Source organism: Pecten maximus, chromosome 6, assembly GCF_902652985.1.
Source record: "Pecten maximus chromosome 6, xPecMax1.1, whole genome shotgun sequence".
NCBI classification, from domain to species: domain Eukaryota; kingdom Metazoa; phylum Mollusca; class Bivalvia; order Pectinida; family Pectinidae; genus Pecten; species Pecten maximus.
Window position 1 is genome coordinate 3955608 of NC_047020.1, and position 16451 is coordinate 3972058.

At 36.0% G+C, this 16451-nt stretch overlaps 2 protein-coding genes across 2 annotated transcripts; one reads left to right on the plus strand and one right to left on the minus strand.

The window, feature by feature from the left end:
• Positions 1–822: 822 nt before the first annotated feature.
• On the plus strand, positions 823–4003 carry LOC117329996 (serine-enriched protein-like). The gene is made up of 5 exons (XM_033888227.1): positions 823–1513; positions 2199–2472; positions 2750–2943; positions 3254–3423; positions 3645–4003. Exons 1-5 carry the CDS (start codon positions 1435–1437, stop codon positions 3744–3746), a joined length of 819 nt encoding a protein of 272 aa, XP_033744118.1. The 5' UTR covers positions 823–1434; the 3' UTR covers positions 3747–4003.
• Positions 4004–8384: 4381 nt separating this feature from the next.
• Positions 8385–14906, minus strand: LOC117328762 (transforming growth factor-beta-induced protein ig-h3-like). Its single transcript, XM_033886289.1, has 6 exons — positions 14614–14906; positions 12045–12259; positions 10182–10374; positions 9937–10032; positions 9394–9507; positions 8385–8505 (listed from the first exon to the last, which is right to left on the minus strand). Exons 1-6 carry the CDS (start codon positions 14765–14767, stop codon positions 8411–8413), a joined length of 867 nt encoding a protein of 288 aa, XP_033742180.1. The 5' UTR covers positions 14768–14906; the 3' UTR covers positions 8385–8410.
• Positions 14907–16451: the final 1545 nt, after the last annotated feature.

Sequence of the window (16451 nt, forward strand, 5' to 3'; positions counted from 1 at the left end):
TTTAAACGTATTTAGTATTCTCTCACATTTAATATACTTCATTTCATTTCAAAATATTTTATTCAATCAAGCATTTGAGTTAATTTACATACAATATTTCATAATAGAGATAGAATTTAGATATAAAAATGGATTTGACAACAGGCTAAGCCTATACAGATCCATTTTATATACTTGTAACATAATGGAACGAAATCAACAGTATCTATTAATTATCTCAATTAAGTATCTCAATTAATTATCTCAATTAATCATCTCAATTAATTATCTCAATTAATTATCTCAATTTATTATCTCAATTAATTGATTTGAACAGATACGTCTTATCTATTACCAGAGACCTATATACTATTTAGTATATAAATCTCTGCTATTACAAAAAGTTCCTGTAAGGATAAAGTTCAAATGATTTCTTTTTATCATGTCTGACGATATTTTAAAAAGAATAATGACAATAACACAAAGTTCTTGCCTACACACTCTGAATCTTTTGGAATATACATTTATAATTGTAAATTATAAAATTTGTTAATTTATGGGATATTGTACCTTCCATGTAGATTTTGATATTTATTTCGACCTACTATCAGTTTCCTCAGCAGCTACTTTGGGCTCTTAGCGTCACTGATAAGTCATTAAAGGCTGTAATGACACAGGCTAATTGATTTTTGGCTCTACACTGACAACTAACTCCCAATTTGTGTTGAAAGGTGCTATCATATGTGTCCTCTGTACAGTTACATTTTCTTGGTTATTCCAACTTTAAGTTGCGAATAGGTTAGAATATCTATTTCAAAGAAAATAAATAAATAAATAATTTTGTGTCCTATATTTTTTAATCTAGCTAATGGTTCAGTTGTTTTTACAAGAGTAATGATGATACCCATTCATACTATTAATTAATCGTTATCTATACAATGGTAGTATTACTATAGAGGGTCCTAAGTAGGCGCTGTTGTAGATAAATTACTCAAGCTTCATTGGGCTTAACGGGTCCAAGCCGTTAACACAGAGAGGTGATAAAATGAAAAAGTCAAACAACTCAATTGTTTCAAAAAAACACCTGACGTGTGCCTACGTCACCTGTGGGGCGTGGTCTCCCAAGCTGACCCCACGTGTACGGCCCCGGACACCTACAGGACATCGACTCATCATTACAAAGGTGCGATATTGTCCCCCAACTGAGTACATGCCCTTTCACTCACGGACACCCAGTGAGGAGTATAATACGTCACAACGATTCATTGTCACACAACATTCCACAACCTTTGACCTCTCCACATGGACGAAGATTCTGTTCTTACTTGTTAGTAATTCTATTGGAATATAAACGTATATCAGAGGTCAGTGTTTACCATATAGTTATACATTAGACATACTAACTGTGTCTGATATTACAACCAACAAACGTGACTGTTAATATAATTCACCAGAATGTCTAAGTCAGAATCCCGGGTCCTGCTGCTGGAAAACGACCACCTGGAAATGGCTACATCTGACCAAGAAAAGGACGGTGAGTGTCAATCTAAAATTCGACACATTCTTAAAGTGTATCCTGAATGTTTTTTTCATATCTTAATTGCGAATTCGTTCGCTTTTACATCACAAGTTATCGAAAACCGTCTTAGCAGTAACATACATTATATGTACATGTATTTTGAGATTGTTTTGACATATAGGTATTCGTTAACGTTGATATTCAATCATAATTTTACCGACCACATTATCATTTCTCTAGGATTTTCTGATTTAAACACATTGTACTCCATTGCCGTTTTAATTTTGCTTATCTGTCAATGAGCGGTGCATAAAAGTTTCTTTTTTAGTTTGAACGTTATTTTTAATTAAAATTCACTGTAAACTAATGCACAACAGTCAAACATATTCCTTATAACGCTAATTGATAAACAATTACATTTAAAGAGTAATATTAATTTGTGAGAGATATGCAAAAAAAAAACAACAAAAAAAACATGGAGTATGTTAACTTTATTTATTTCACAACAATTGCGAAACAGATTATGTCGCCCCGGATAGATGCGCGCGAGCTCGAGGGGTAACCCACGTGGTCGGGCATGTGACCCCTTACCATTTCACGTCCGATCGGGGAATCAAAACACAGAGCTTTGCATACATGTACATTGCATTACTCTATACAAGAGATAGCTTAAATATAAGATTTGTTTATATGTTTTCAGGATTTTCCTCTGGGTATGATTCCGCACAGGAAATATCCGATACAGAAACGAGTATGGAAAAACCACCGCAACATTACTTAACATGTGACCGTACATGTGATAGCGAGTCCGAAGACGAGGCTACAGAAGTGATGAGTTACAAGAGCACCAACGCCCTCTGTGAACATCTCAAATACATCGTTTCCATGCCAGAGTTGTGTGACGTCACGTTTTTGGTTGGTCCAACCAAGGTTCCGGTTTACGGCGTAAAGGCAATTCTTGGCACCAGAAGCAGGTAAGTTTACCATTGAGATAAACATTCTATTGTAATTTTTTCGTCTACATTATAATTATCATAACATTTTTCTACATAAAAATAATGCTTTCTGAGGCCAGGGGAGCCCGGGGGATAATCATGAAATTACGTATTGGTTAGAAATTAGTAGTCTTGTATTTCTCATTTATCATTAGGGCCTATATGTTCCTGGTCCTGTGTGGAGAATTGAGAGAACTTTACCAGTAGTGTAAATATAGTGTTTGTGAAATTCAACATGTTTCTATCACTATTTCAGAGTACTGTATCAACTCATTCTAAATCAGCAACATAAAACGAATGCAGAAAGAGCGTCATTCAAAAAGCTACGGAAGTCACATTCGAAATCACATGTCGTGATCGACGTGAACAAGTACGAGCCAGAGGACTTCCGAATGTTGATACAATTTGTTCATTGTGGTTCTGTAGACATCGGAGTCCATAACGTAGCAGGTACGTTTACGATTAAATCATTCTAAAGTTTTGTTATGGCTAATTTCTATTTTATACTGCCGAACATACAAATGATGGCCTCGAACATACACACGCACATATGTATATACATGTATCATGATTTGTTTTATCAGTAACTTGTTCTGATGAACATAATCTGAAAACGATGCATGTCTTTTTCAGTTGGTATTATAGGCACTATGCTTCTGTTTCCTTTTAAACGCTATAATTTGCAATGATCCACAATAGGTGTACTGTGTATACCTGGCACATTTTCAATAATGATAAAACAATACGTTTGATTGTGTAGGATTACTATGCGGGGCATATCAGTTTGGTTTGGAGGACCTCCGATCAGCCTGCTGGGACTTCGTCCGTCGATCCCTCGACAACATCGATGGACTAGATACTGCGCATGCGTTGATGGCATCAGCTTTCCGGTATAACCAACACAAGACAACACGGAAACTCGTCTCTAAGGTAACATATCATTTTCGAGTTTGTACTGCTAGAGAGTGTATCTTTATGTCTATAAAGCAGCTGATAAGTAATCATACATTGTATAAGAAAATAGTCACCTGGACTAAAATTAGGATTGCCAATTTATTTCCATAGTATAACTAGTATCTATTAACTTAAAATGGGTAATCACTTTCATTTAAATCGATGCAAATATATAACCCGTTTCCTTTTTTTCACAGATCAACAAGTCGCTACAAGAAATCGAACAAAAGAAAAAGGAAAACAATCAGCAAACATCGAAAGGCTCCAAGAGGACATCAAAGGTGTCTACAACAGTATAGACGATGACGGAAATGACGTCACAGAAATGATTACATGATAAAAAGTGCTTAATACAGTGAGGATTCAATTAATTTTGAGTATAAACATATTTAAATGTATGATAGAAGGGGTAAATTCTCCTTTCCGAAGTGCTGAACAATCGGAACACGTGCTCACCAAGAATATACCATTTTCGGTAAATGTCGGAACCCATAAACTGCATATAATATGTCTGATGTGATTTGTATTTCACTATTAGCTAAATTGTAACAACATATATTCCTGTTGTTTATTTCTTGATCAGAAGTTATAGGTAATGAAATATGACGATGATTCTGTTGTCGTTAACGACCAGGATTTGTAACATGTTATGAGGTATGGTATGTGTGATAAATATAATAGGAACGACCAGAATTTGTGACCTGTTATGAGGTATGGTATGTGTGATAAATATAATAGGAACGACCAGGATTTGTAACATGTTATGAAGTATGGTATGTGTGATTAATATGATAGGTGGAAATATGAATATGAAGAGAGGCATTATAGCGAGGGAGACGGAGATAAAAGAGAGTGAGAGAATGAGTGTAACACTCTGTAATGTATTTTGTAATTTATTGTGATATTATGCTCATTTTCAATAAATATTTATTTTGGTATTTCTAAGAGTTTATAACGATTTGTTCATGGCGGTAGATTGCTGTATATAATGACGTCATTACCGCCATCACACAACCTGGGTAGTAGGCAGAGTAAGTTACATGTATTTACAGATGTCTGGTTTGATAACCCGGGTTTGTAGTGTCCCCCTATACTATACTATCGTCACAGACACCAGTCTACAGTTATATCTGACTCTCCTTTATATCATTCACATGAATGGTTGTTGATTTCGACAATGACGCTGTGTCGTACTGACAGAGACGCCAATGCGACAACAATCTAATTAAAATCTAGATGGTCATTCTCACTACGTTACATGAACATCTAACAACATCCCATAAGGGGTCACGTCAGGGTGACCTTTTGGATTAGCCAATCAAATGACTACTTCCAGAATCTTAGAAGTGAATTTTATGTCCGAATTAGCATGACTAGAGTGCATAGCTTGTATAATATGTCAATTTGTTTCAAGTCATTTCGTCCCAGAAAGCATTTAGCTATATACTGTGCCGAGATAGTTTGCTTCAGATGCATGCTATGACGAAATGTTTTGCTTCGATGACATCGAAAAATTGCCAATTCGCCCTGAAAGTGAAATACACACATCTCAGAGGTCATCAGAACGTGACCCCTAATGGGATGTTGTTAGATGTTCATGTAACGTAGTGATAATGACCACCTATATTTTAATTAGATTGATGCGACAATACATCATGCGAAGAACATAAATCACTCCGTCGATGCAACATAATTCAATGTCGCGTTGTTGTATCATTTTGTCGCTTTGTCTCATCGGTGGTGCGTACATTTTAGTGCGCTGTCTCGCTATCGCATTGGTACAATGTACCAACGCAATGAGGCCAAAATCAGCGATCATACCCATCACATGGAAGATGAAATTTTGTACATACAATAGAAATAATCTAATTAACATAAGATGTTCATTATCCGTCCGTAAACTCCAGATAATGAACATCTAGTTTTAATTAGATTGATAATAGGAACAATACCTGATACCAAACGCTGAGAGCTGAGAGCTGGTGTTTTCGAATAAATGTAAACCATGTGGATACTGGGTAAAATCATATTCCTCTGCTGACAGCATAGAGGAAAAGTTGGGATCAATTTCTTGCCACAGAGTCGACAACACTTAAATCACCCAGAAAGTCAACATCACTGCTATAAGTTCTCTTGTACCTATGCTACGATCCAAATTCATCGTCACACCATCAGTCACGAATGACGAAACGGTATAAGAGGGTACTGGTCACAAAGGTGACAAAACTAAACATTGATAACTAGTACTGGTCACAAAGGTGACAGAACTAAACCTTGATAACTAGTACTGGTCACAAAGGTGACAGAACTAAACCTTGATAACTAGTACTGGTCACAAAGGTGACATAACTAAACCTTGATAATTAGTACTGGTCACAAAGGTGACATAACTAAACCTTGATAACTAGTACTGGTCACAAAGGTGACAAAACTAAACTTTGATAACTAGAACTGGTCACAAACGTAACAGAACTAAACCTTGATAACTAGTACTTGTCACAAAGGTAACAGAACTAAACCTTGATAACTAGTACTGGTCACAAAGGTGACAAAACTAAACCTTGATAACTAGTACTGGTCACAAAGGTGACATAACTAACTTTGATAACCAGTACTGGTCACAAAGGTGACAAAACTAAACCTTGATAACTAGAACTGGTCACAAAGGTGAGGGCACTTAACCGTGATAAATAGTACTGGTCACAAAAGTGACAGAAATAAACCTTGATAACTAGTACTGGTCACAAAGGTAACCGAACTAAACCTTGATAACTAGTATTGGTCACACAGGTAACAAAACTAAACCTTGATAACTAGTACTGGTCACAAAGGTGACAAAACTAAACCTTGATAACTAGTACTGGTCACAAAGGTGACAGAACTAAACCTTGATAACTAGTACTGGTCACAAAGGTGACAGAACTAAACCTTGATAACTAGTACTGGTCACAAAGGTGACATAACTAAACCTTGATAACTAGTACTGGTCACCAAGGTGACAAAACTAAACCTTGATAACTAGTACTGGTCACAAAGGTGACAGAACTAAACCTTGATAACTAGTACTGGTCACCAAGGTGACAAAACTAAACCTTGATAACTAGTACTGGTCACAAAGGTAACAGAGCTAAACCTTGATAACTAGTATTGGTCACACAGGTAACAAAACTAAACCTTGATAACTAGTACTGGTCACAAAGGTGACAAAACTAAACCTTGATAACTAGTACTGGTCACAAAGGTGACAGAACTAAACCTTGATAACTAGTACTGGTCACAAAGGTGACAGAACTAAACCTTGATAACTAGTACTGGTCACAAAGGTGACATAACTAAACCTTGATAACTAGTACTGGTCACCAAGGTGACAAAACTAAACCTTGATAACTAGTACTGGTCACAAAGGTGACAGAACTAAACCTTGATAATTAGTACTGGTCACCAAGGTGACAAAACTAAACCTTGATAACTAGTACTGGTCACAAAGGTAACAGAACTAAACCTTGATAACTAGTATTGGTCACACAGGTAACAAAACTAAACCTTGATAACTAGTACTGGTCACAAAGGTGACAAAACTAAACCTTGATAACTAGTACTGGTCACCAAGGTAACAAAACCAATCCTTGATAACTAGTACTGGTCACAAAGGAGACAGAACTAAACCTTGATAACTAGTACTGGTCACATAGGTGACATAACTTAACCTTGATAACTAGTACTGGTCACAAAGGTGACAGAACTTAACCTTGATAACTAGTACTGGTCACAAAGGTGACAGAACTAAACCTTGATAACTAGTACTGGTCACCAAGGTGGCAGAACTAAACCTTGATAACTAGTACTGATAACAAAGGAAACAGAACTAAACCTTGATAACTAGTACTGGTCACAAAGGTGACAAAACTAATCCTTGATAACTAGTACTGGTTACAAAGGTAACAGAACTTAACCTTGATAACTAGTACTGGTCACAAAGGTGACAGAACTAAACCTTGATAACTAGTACTGGTCACAAAGGTGACAGAACTTAACCTTGATAACTAGTACTGGTCACAAAGGTGACATAACTAAACCTTGATAACTAGTACTGGTCACCAAGGTGACAAAACTAAACCTTGATAACTAGTATTGGTCACACAGGTAACAAAACTAAACCTTGATAACTAGTACTGGTCACAAAGGTAACCGAACTAAACCTTGATAACTAGTACTGGTCACAAAGGTAACAGAACTAAACCTTTATAAATAGTACTGGTCACAAAGATGACAGAACTAAACCTTGATAACTATTACTGGTCACAAAGATGACAGAACTAAACCTTGATAACTAGTACTGGTCACAAAGGTGACAGAACCTAACCTTGATAACTAGTACTGGTCACAAAGGTAACGGAACTAAACCTTGATAACTAGTACTGGTCACCAAGGTGACAAAACTAAACCTTGATAACTAGCACTGGTCACAATGGTGACAGAACTAAACCTTGATAACTAGTACATGTCACAAAGGTGACATAACTAAACCTTGATAACTAGTACTGGTCACAAAGGTGACGAAACAAAACCTTGATAACTAGTACTGGTCACACAGGTAACATAACTAAACCTTGATAACTAGTACTGGTCACAATGGTTACAGAACTAAACCTTGATAACTAGTACTGGTCACAAAGGTGACAGAACTAAACCTTGATAACTAGTACTGGTCACAAAGGTGACAAAAACTAAACCTTGATAACTAGTACTGGTCACAATGGTGACATAACTTAACCTTGATAACTAGTACTGGTCACACATGTTACAAAACTAAACCTTGATAACTAGTACTGGTCACAAAGGTGACAGAAATAAACCTTGATAACTAGTACTGGTCACAAAGGTGACAGAAATAAACCTTGATAACTAGTACTGATCACAAACATGACAGAACTAAATTTGGTACAAAACGTTTACTGACAAATTACACTGGTGTGAGTATGGAGTCGATCTGGTGGATGACTCCATTGGTCATTGGTTGGTCGGCCTTCAGGACTAGAGCATTATTGATGTGGACACCTGTTAACACAGCAGAACAATGTTCAATCATTGTTTTACCGACAATCGACATCATTCCTCAAACCTATGTTAAATGTATCATTGGAAAATTACTTGTTACTAGAGTTACTGATGTCATATAGTTATTGTTACTACTGATATATATTACCTATTGTTACTAGACATAGGTAATATTTATTTTACTAGGGATATCGATGTGTAAATATTCATTGTTAGTAGAGTGATCGATATCTGATATTTGTTATTACGAGAGTAATCAAAAGTATTGTTACTTAAATCTAATATTGATTGTTATTAGAGTTATCGATATAAATATTGATTGTTATTAGAGTTATCGACATAAATATTGATTGTTATCAGAGTTATCGATATAAATATTGATTGCTATTAGAGTTATCGATATAAATATTGATTGTTATTAGAGTTATCGACATAAATATTGATTGTTATTAGAGTTATCGACATACATGTTGATTGTTATTAGAGTTATCGACATAAATATTGATTGTTATTAGAGTTATCGATATAAATATTGATTGTTATTAGAGTTATCGATATAAATATTGATTGTTATTAGAGTTATCGATATAAATATTGATTGTTATTAGAGTTATCGATATAAATATTGATTGCTATTAGAGTTATCGATATAAATATTGATTGTTATTAGAGTTATCGATATAAATATTGATTGTTATTAGAGTTATCGATATACATATTGATTGTTATTAGAGTTATCGACATAAATATTGATTGTTATTTGAGTTATCGACATACATGTTGATTGTTAATGAAGTTATCTGATAATAATTGTTACTAGAGATATTGATATTTGATATTTAGATATTTTAGATATATCGATTTGTAGACACATACTGACATACTTACCAGTGCTGTCAATGTGGACGGTGAGGTCAGTGCCTTGGAGAGTGGTCAGCGTTTGTCCGTCCGTCAGTCCAGCTGAGAACAGAGTCTTGGGGACCACGTGGTATTTCAGTATATCTGGGGAAAAGATTATAATCGAATACAAATATATAGTCTCGGCCTTTCGACAATACCATTTTGCAGTCTCAAATAACCATTTATCTTTATTGAAATTACTAAGTGTACACATAGCTTACAAGCTGTCGATTTTAAAAAATGATATCATAAAAGCTATCCGTAGGCTTTGTAACACGAGATAGAGGCAATGAAATCGTCCATCTCCTCAATCAACCAATCAGGTTATAAAAAAATATCATTTTCGGCATGTTTTGTTTTGCTATTTTGAAAACATTTCTTTTGCCATAGGCAGTGTCCTCTTGTCTTTAATGCATTATTTGTGCGATTAATACAGTTAATTGATAGGAACATGTTTCGGTCAGAAACACCTCTCGTATTGACACGAGTGATTGCAATTATGTCATTAAAATGTAACAAAATTTAAGTTACTTGCGAAAGCATCCTTATCGGCGGTGAGTGACTGGAGACTGCCAATCTGCTGGTTGAAAGCATCGTTGTTTGGGGCAAAGACTGTGAATGTTCCGCCTTTAAACAAAGACGAATAAAACAATACGTCAAAACGAATGGTAAGTTACACTAAAGATAATGATCTTATTAAATCACTTCCATTTCACTATAGCACGTGATTCATTGAAAATTAGCTGCAGAGTTTATTGATAAATAGAAATTCTTACTCGAGGCCAATGCAGGCTCCAGACCCGTAAAAACGAGAGCGGAGAACAGATCGATGTACTCGCTCTCATCTTTCCCCATGTACTGCGAGATAGACAAAACGGCGGGAAACATGACAGCATTGATGGCGTGCAGAACTCCGTTCGTCAAAATGATGTCACCTCCGGTAACTGTAGAGCCCTCTAAAACTACAGCCTGTGGGACAAACGTATCTTCTGACAATTATCGTGTTAACAATATGAGTAAAGTTAGTCATTTATTATCATGTTATAGATAATGTCAGTTATTGTGTCATAGATGATGTCAGTAATTGTGTCATAGATGATGTCAGTAATTGTGAAATGAATGATGTCAGTTATTGTGTTGTAGATGATGTCAGTTATTGTGTAATGAATGATGTCAGTTATTGTGTTATGGATGATGTCAGTTATTGTATTTTGGATGATGTCAGTTATTGTGTTATGGATGATGTCAGTTGTTGTGTTATGGATGATGTCAGTTATTGTGTAATGAATGATGTCAGTTATTGTGTTATGGATGGTGTCAGTTATTGTATTATGTATGATGTCAGTTATTGTGTAATGAATGATGTCAGTTATTGTGTTTGGATGACGTCAGTTATTGTGTTTGGATGACGTCAGTTATTGTGTAATGAATTATGTCAGTTATTGTGTTATGGATGGTGTCAGTTATTGTGTTATGGATGATGTCAGTTATTGTGTAATGAATGATGTCAGTTATTGTTTTATCGATGATGTCAGTTATTGTGTAATGGATGATGTCAGTTATTGTATTATGTCTGGTGTCAGTTATTGTGTAATGAATGATGTCAGTTATTGTGTTATATATGATGTCAGTTATTGTGTAATGAATGATGTCAGTTATTGTGTTTGGATGACGTCAGTTATTGTGTTATGGATAATGTCAGTTATTGTGTTATGGATGGTGTCAGTTATTGTGTTATGAATGATGTCAGTTATTGTGTTATAGATGATGTCAGTTATTGTGTAATGAATGATGTCAGTTATTGTGTTTGGATGACGTCAGTTATTGTGTTATGGATAATGTCAGTTATTGTGTTATGGATGGTGTCAGTTATTGTATTATGTATGATGTCAGTTATTGTGTTATGAATGATGTCAGTTATTGTGTTTGGATGACGTCAGTTATTGTGTTATGGACGATGTCAGTTGTTGTGTTTGAATGATGCCAGTTGTTGTGTTTGAATGATGTCAGTTATTGTGAAATGAATGATGTCAGTTGTTGTGTTATGGATGATGTCAGTTGTTGTGCTTGAATGATGTCAGTTGTTGTGTTTGAATGATGTCAGTTATTGTGAAATGAATGATGTCAGTTATTGTGTTATGAATGATGTCAGTTATTGTGTTATGAATGATGTCAGTCATTGTGTTATGGATAATGTCAGTTATTGTGTAATGAATGATGTCAGTTATTGTGTTATGGATGATGTCAGTTATTGTGTTATGGATGATGTCAGTTATTGTGTTATGGATGATGTCAGTTATTGTGTAATGGATGACGTCAGTTATTGTGTTATGAACGATGTCAGTTATTGTGTAATGCAATATTTAATTGATAATTCGGCTATCCCACTCCTAGCTTATGTTATTTTGGTTTCTATTTTCCCTTTAGTATTAAAAAAAGAATGGACATATGTAGATATTATTATTTGTAATATACCCATTCGGATACTTGTTAACGTACCGTCAGGGAGAGCGGTATTGACGCCTGGCTGGTTTGGGAGATATGTTTTTGTAACTTACCCCGTTCGGATACTTGTCATCGTACAGACAGGGAGAGTATTGACGCCTGGCTGGTTTGGGATATATGTTTTTGTAACTTACCCCGTTGGGATACTTGTTGACGTAGATTGTTCTGTTGTTGAGGGAAGTGACGGTCATGCCATTGGTGAGGAGTGGTGCGATCAGGATACCATTTGTCACGTGGTATAGAAGAAGGTTGGAAAGTGCTGTCGTGTCAACCCCCTGTAGGTTACTGAGCAGAGCGGGGGGCAGCTTATTAAAGGCATCATTGGTTGGGGCGAACATGGTGAGCGTACCTAAAAATGTACAGTTGGTATAGTGATTCTGACGGATAACAAAGTTCCGTAGTGGTAAAGTGCATTTTTTTTTGTTAAATTGTAGAGGTACATTGTATAGTGTTCAAATCAGGTACTACCTCGCCTGTCTTTGATCTATTTCTACCATCATACAAACATATCATTTATCTAGGTTTATAGACTAACTTCTCTCAATCTGTGTCGTAATGAAATGGTGCACTATAATTTTAGAAATTGGGGACGTAAATAAAACAAAAACTATAATTCTATAAGAATAGATATTTGGATTTATGTGACAGGAATTGTTTGTTTCTCAAAATTAATCACAATTACGGTAAACAATGGATTCAGGACACCATCAATTTAATTAGAATATCGGACACATCTGACACGTCGTTATATACATGTACTCTTCCGTAAACCAAAACTGAGTTGATGTGGTTTGTACTATGTTATCTATGTATACAATACGCTTATATAACTGTCAGGTACGTTACCTTTAATCAAGGTTAATTGTCGACTGGTATTTTATTTAATAAGATATATTACTAAATGTGCATAAAATGTCATATCACTGTATGAAGTATGGGATGTTGTCGCCAGATCCTGACGGGAACATTAAATCCAACTTTCACGTTTTTCTCCCTTTTTATTTACTACATTGTATTTGATTAGTTGATCGAATTCCAACTGATGTTTTCACATTCGACTATATTGTCATTATGATACGATGTTGTGTTTTATCATGTCTATACTGTTATGTAACGACAATCTATATATATATAGGTGTCAGATTTATATAAGTGTCTTAACACTTGTTTGTGATTCCTTTTTGAATAATTTAAATGTTGTATATATATTGTTAAATGTAAATTGACAAATAAAACACAGTTTAAACTAACTATCGTAGTATAATGTTGTCATATTGTCTTCTAGTCGACACGAACTTTACTTTTGTAGCAGTTTAAACAATTGTTACATTATCGGTTATGTAAACACAATCACAAAGCTTATTGTAATAATTTATTTTATTTTTGTTACATTAGCACCGTTATTACATTAAGAGTTGTAACAGAACAAGTTCCTAGTTACACAAAATCTGACACCCAACTGTATCTCATACAGACTGATACATATACACCGTGAAGAACGTAAACAACGATATTTCGTCTCCACTCGCATCATCAATGTGCCTTAGCTTGAGCAAATCGCGAACTCTTCGCTGAAACCAACACCCCACAACGATAGATTAGTTATTGCTGAACATGAAGAATTAATTAAAATTAGATTAGCTATCGATATCTCTCTCCGTGATAGGATAGAAAAAGTTCATGCTCGTACGTATCTCTCGCCATATTCACGCTTCGCGCTCCCTCCGAGTGCGTCGCCGCGCCCCCTAATGCAAGGGGACACAAGTCCTGCGCCCTCCAAGTCAGTTAACCTTCTCCATGGTGATAGAAGTGAAAATGGAAACATTTCGGGGTCTATATGCTATTTTATACACGTAAAATACTCTGAAATGTAAAGTTCCATCGTGTAGAACTGCGGACGGGGAGTTAATCTTGATTCTGATACGACAAAAAATAGACAACCAAATACAAGAACAAAACAACAGGAAAGTGCCAACTATTTCGGTCGACGAGAGGAGCGGAGGTCAATACTGTCAGATTTTGTCACACAGACACGATTGTCGAGATAAGGATTGGACACGAAATATGCCTGAGAGTTTTAATGAAACAACAAATATAGGATTTGTATTGTAAAGACGGAGTTGATATTTATAACGAAATATGTCTGTCAGGAATCATCCGTAGTGTTCCATTGTAGTACTGGCTTCCTCTGAAAATCCTGTGGATTATCTGGGGTCCAGTTAGGGAGACTAAAAGGATTCATGTCAACTATAAGTAAATGTCGGGCATCTTCAGAACATTTTCAGGGGTTACAGTTAAAATACCTATGTATTCATACCAAAGTTCCAGGGTCGTCGGAATCTGTTTTAAGGTGTAGAGGGGTGTCATTTACCAAATATAAATCCATAAAACGTCTCAAAGCTGGGTAAAGGTAGGAAAGGTCCAAAAATACAGAACCTGAAATAAACTGTCAGGCCTTTGTGCAAAAAAGTGTCATGATATCGTGGGCATTATCTATATTTTGAGGTACAGAATTTGAGAATAAAAATACTCTAGGAGAGACAAGTAGATGACTAAACCCAATTTTCTTCTTAAAATGATCACCAACTAGTTTTAGGGCGGAATGTGGGGGTCTGACATCTGATTATTGTGTTGACGGGATATAGATCCACACTTTAACACGATTTTCAGTGTAAGCTTACATATAAAGTTAAAATAGCTTACCGGCGCCGTTGAGTGCAGGACTGAGATTGGCTTGGTTTAGAAGTCCCTCGAGAATACTGAACTCACTGTGACCCTGGATGTACTGGAACAAAGTCCTGTTCTCGGCACACAAGACAATGGCCAGTTGAGAAAGGAAGAAGATGAAAAACTTCATATTGATGCTTAACGACAGTTGTTTCAGTAACTTGGATGCCTCAAAGGGTTCTGTCGCCTGTCACGGTCAAGGTGTTATACCTTATTGGACGAATATGGGAAAAAACAGGTGCTCCTTACATGCAATAGTCGGTCAGACACGTATTATGATTATAAACGGTCGAAACTGCTGATAAACCCACAGGAAGTGTATGAGTACCGAATACAAGAATTTCATAGCTTACGTGGTGGTTACCTACATATGTAAGTGTTCTGTTTTCACACAGATGTCGGGTTTCTAATTATGACAATGAATTGATGTCAAAAAATGAATTATGTTCACGTTAATATAGATTACATAAAGAGAGATCCCAGAGAGATCTTAGCGTCTACCCTTGAATGTTTTTAACTGGTTCTATGTAGGACTGATATTTTCTACTTTCTCATTCTGTCCTCTTAATAATATGATTATAAGGAAAACCTTCATACGAAATCTAAGAAAGATCTAAGAAGTACATGTACTAAGAACTTTCTGAGATATGGAGATTACAAACCAAAACCGTCAAAATTCAAAGTGGCTTCCTGGACATCTTGTTTTCTTGATCAGAATCAAAATTACATAAGCACAACAAGGGACCAAGGGGAAACCTAAATGTGAAGTTTGAAAAATTTCCCTCCAGTACTTTTGAAGAAATAGCGATTACAATCTTCAATTGTCAAAATCAAAGATGGCCGGCGGTCGACAATTTTTGGTTTTTCCAATAAGATCAAAACTGAAGTGGGCACAATGGACAAGGGAAACATACATGTGAAGTATGAGACAGCGATTATAAACTTCAGATGTTTAAAAAATCCAGGATGGCCCCATGTCGGCCATTTTCCTTTCCCGATCAGACTCAAATCTAATGGGCACAACTAGGGAACAAGGGGAACCTACATATACATTTTGAAAAAAATACCTACGGACTGACGACAGACCACGGATGTAGGGAGATTTGGGTAGCTCACCATCATAAGATGATATGCCAAAAACTACCCATTTATAGATCAACGTTATATGATTTGACAAACTTAATTTGTAGTACAATTAAAAAGTACAGTATAGTGTAGAATATCATGTTGAACAAAATGAGTCCTAGACTTCGGTGATGTACAACAAACAGTCTGGTGGACTCTTGTGGGACAAGATGGACACCATACAGCCAGGACTCGAGTGGAAATAAATGGACACCATACAGTCTAGACTCGAGTGGAAATAAATGGACACCACACAGTATAGACTCGAGTGGGACAAGATAGACACCACACAGTATAGACTCGAGTGGGACAAGATAGACACCACACAGTCTGGACTCGAGTGGAAATAAATGGACACCATACAGTCTGGACTCGAGTGGGACAAGACGGACATACCTCAGTTTAGACTCGAGTGAGACAAGACGGACACCATACAGTCTGGACTCTAGTGGAACTAAATGGACACCACACAGTCTGGACTCTAGTGGAACTAAATGGACACCCTGCAGTCTGGACTCTAGTGGGAAAGACGGACACCACATCATTCTTTATTCCTCAAATCTGAGAGTACAAAAGGAAGAAAAGAAAATGAAATTAAATTGAAATGGACATAATAACATTGAATTAAAACGTTAAATGCACATTGTGATTAAGAATCACATCTGACCTGTTCCATTTGACTCATTATG

What these genes read in the sequence shown, in the direction of transcription:
- LOC117329996 (XM_033888227.1), top strand. Translation starts at nt 1,435, where the DNA reads ATGTCTAAGTCAGAATCCCGGGTCCTGCTGCTGGAAAACGACCACCTG. An exon ending in ATTCTTGGCACCAGAAGCAG is followed by an intron (nt 2,473 to 2,749) that starts GTAAGTTTACCA and finishes TCACTATTTCAG; the next exon opens with AGTACTGTATCAACTCATTC. An exon ending in CACGGAAACTCGTCTCTAAG is followed by an intron (nt 3,424 to 3,644) that starts GTAACATATCAT and finishes TTTTTTTCACAG; the next exon opens with ATCAACAAGTCGCTACAAGA.
- LOC117328762 (XM_033886289.1), bottom strand. Translation starts at nt 14,767, where the DNA reads ATGAAGTTTTTCATCTTCTTCCTTTCTCAACTGGCCATTGTCTTGTGT. An exon ending in CGATAAGGATGCTTTCGCAA is followed by an intron (nt 9,508 to 9,936) that starts GTAACTTAAATT and finishes TCTTTTCCCCAG; the next exon opens with ATATACTGAAATACCACGTG. An exon ending in CGTCCACATTGACAGCACTG is followed by an intron (nt 8,506 to 9,393) that starts GTAAGTATGTCA and finishes CTGTGTTAACAG; the next exon opens with GTGTCCACATCAATAATGCT.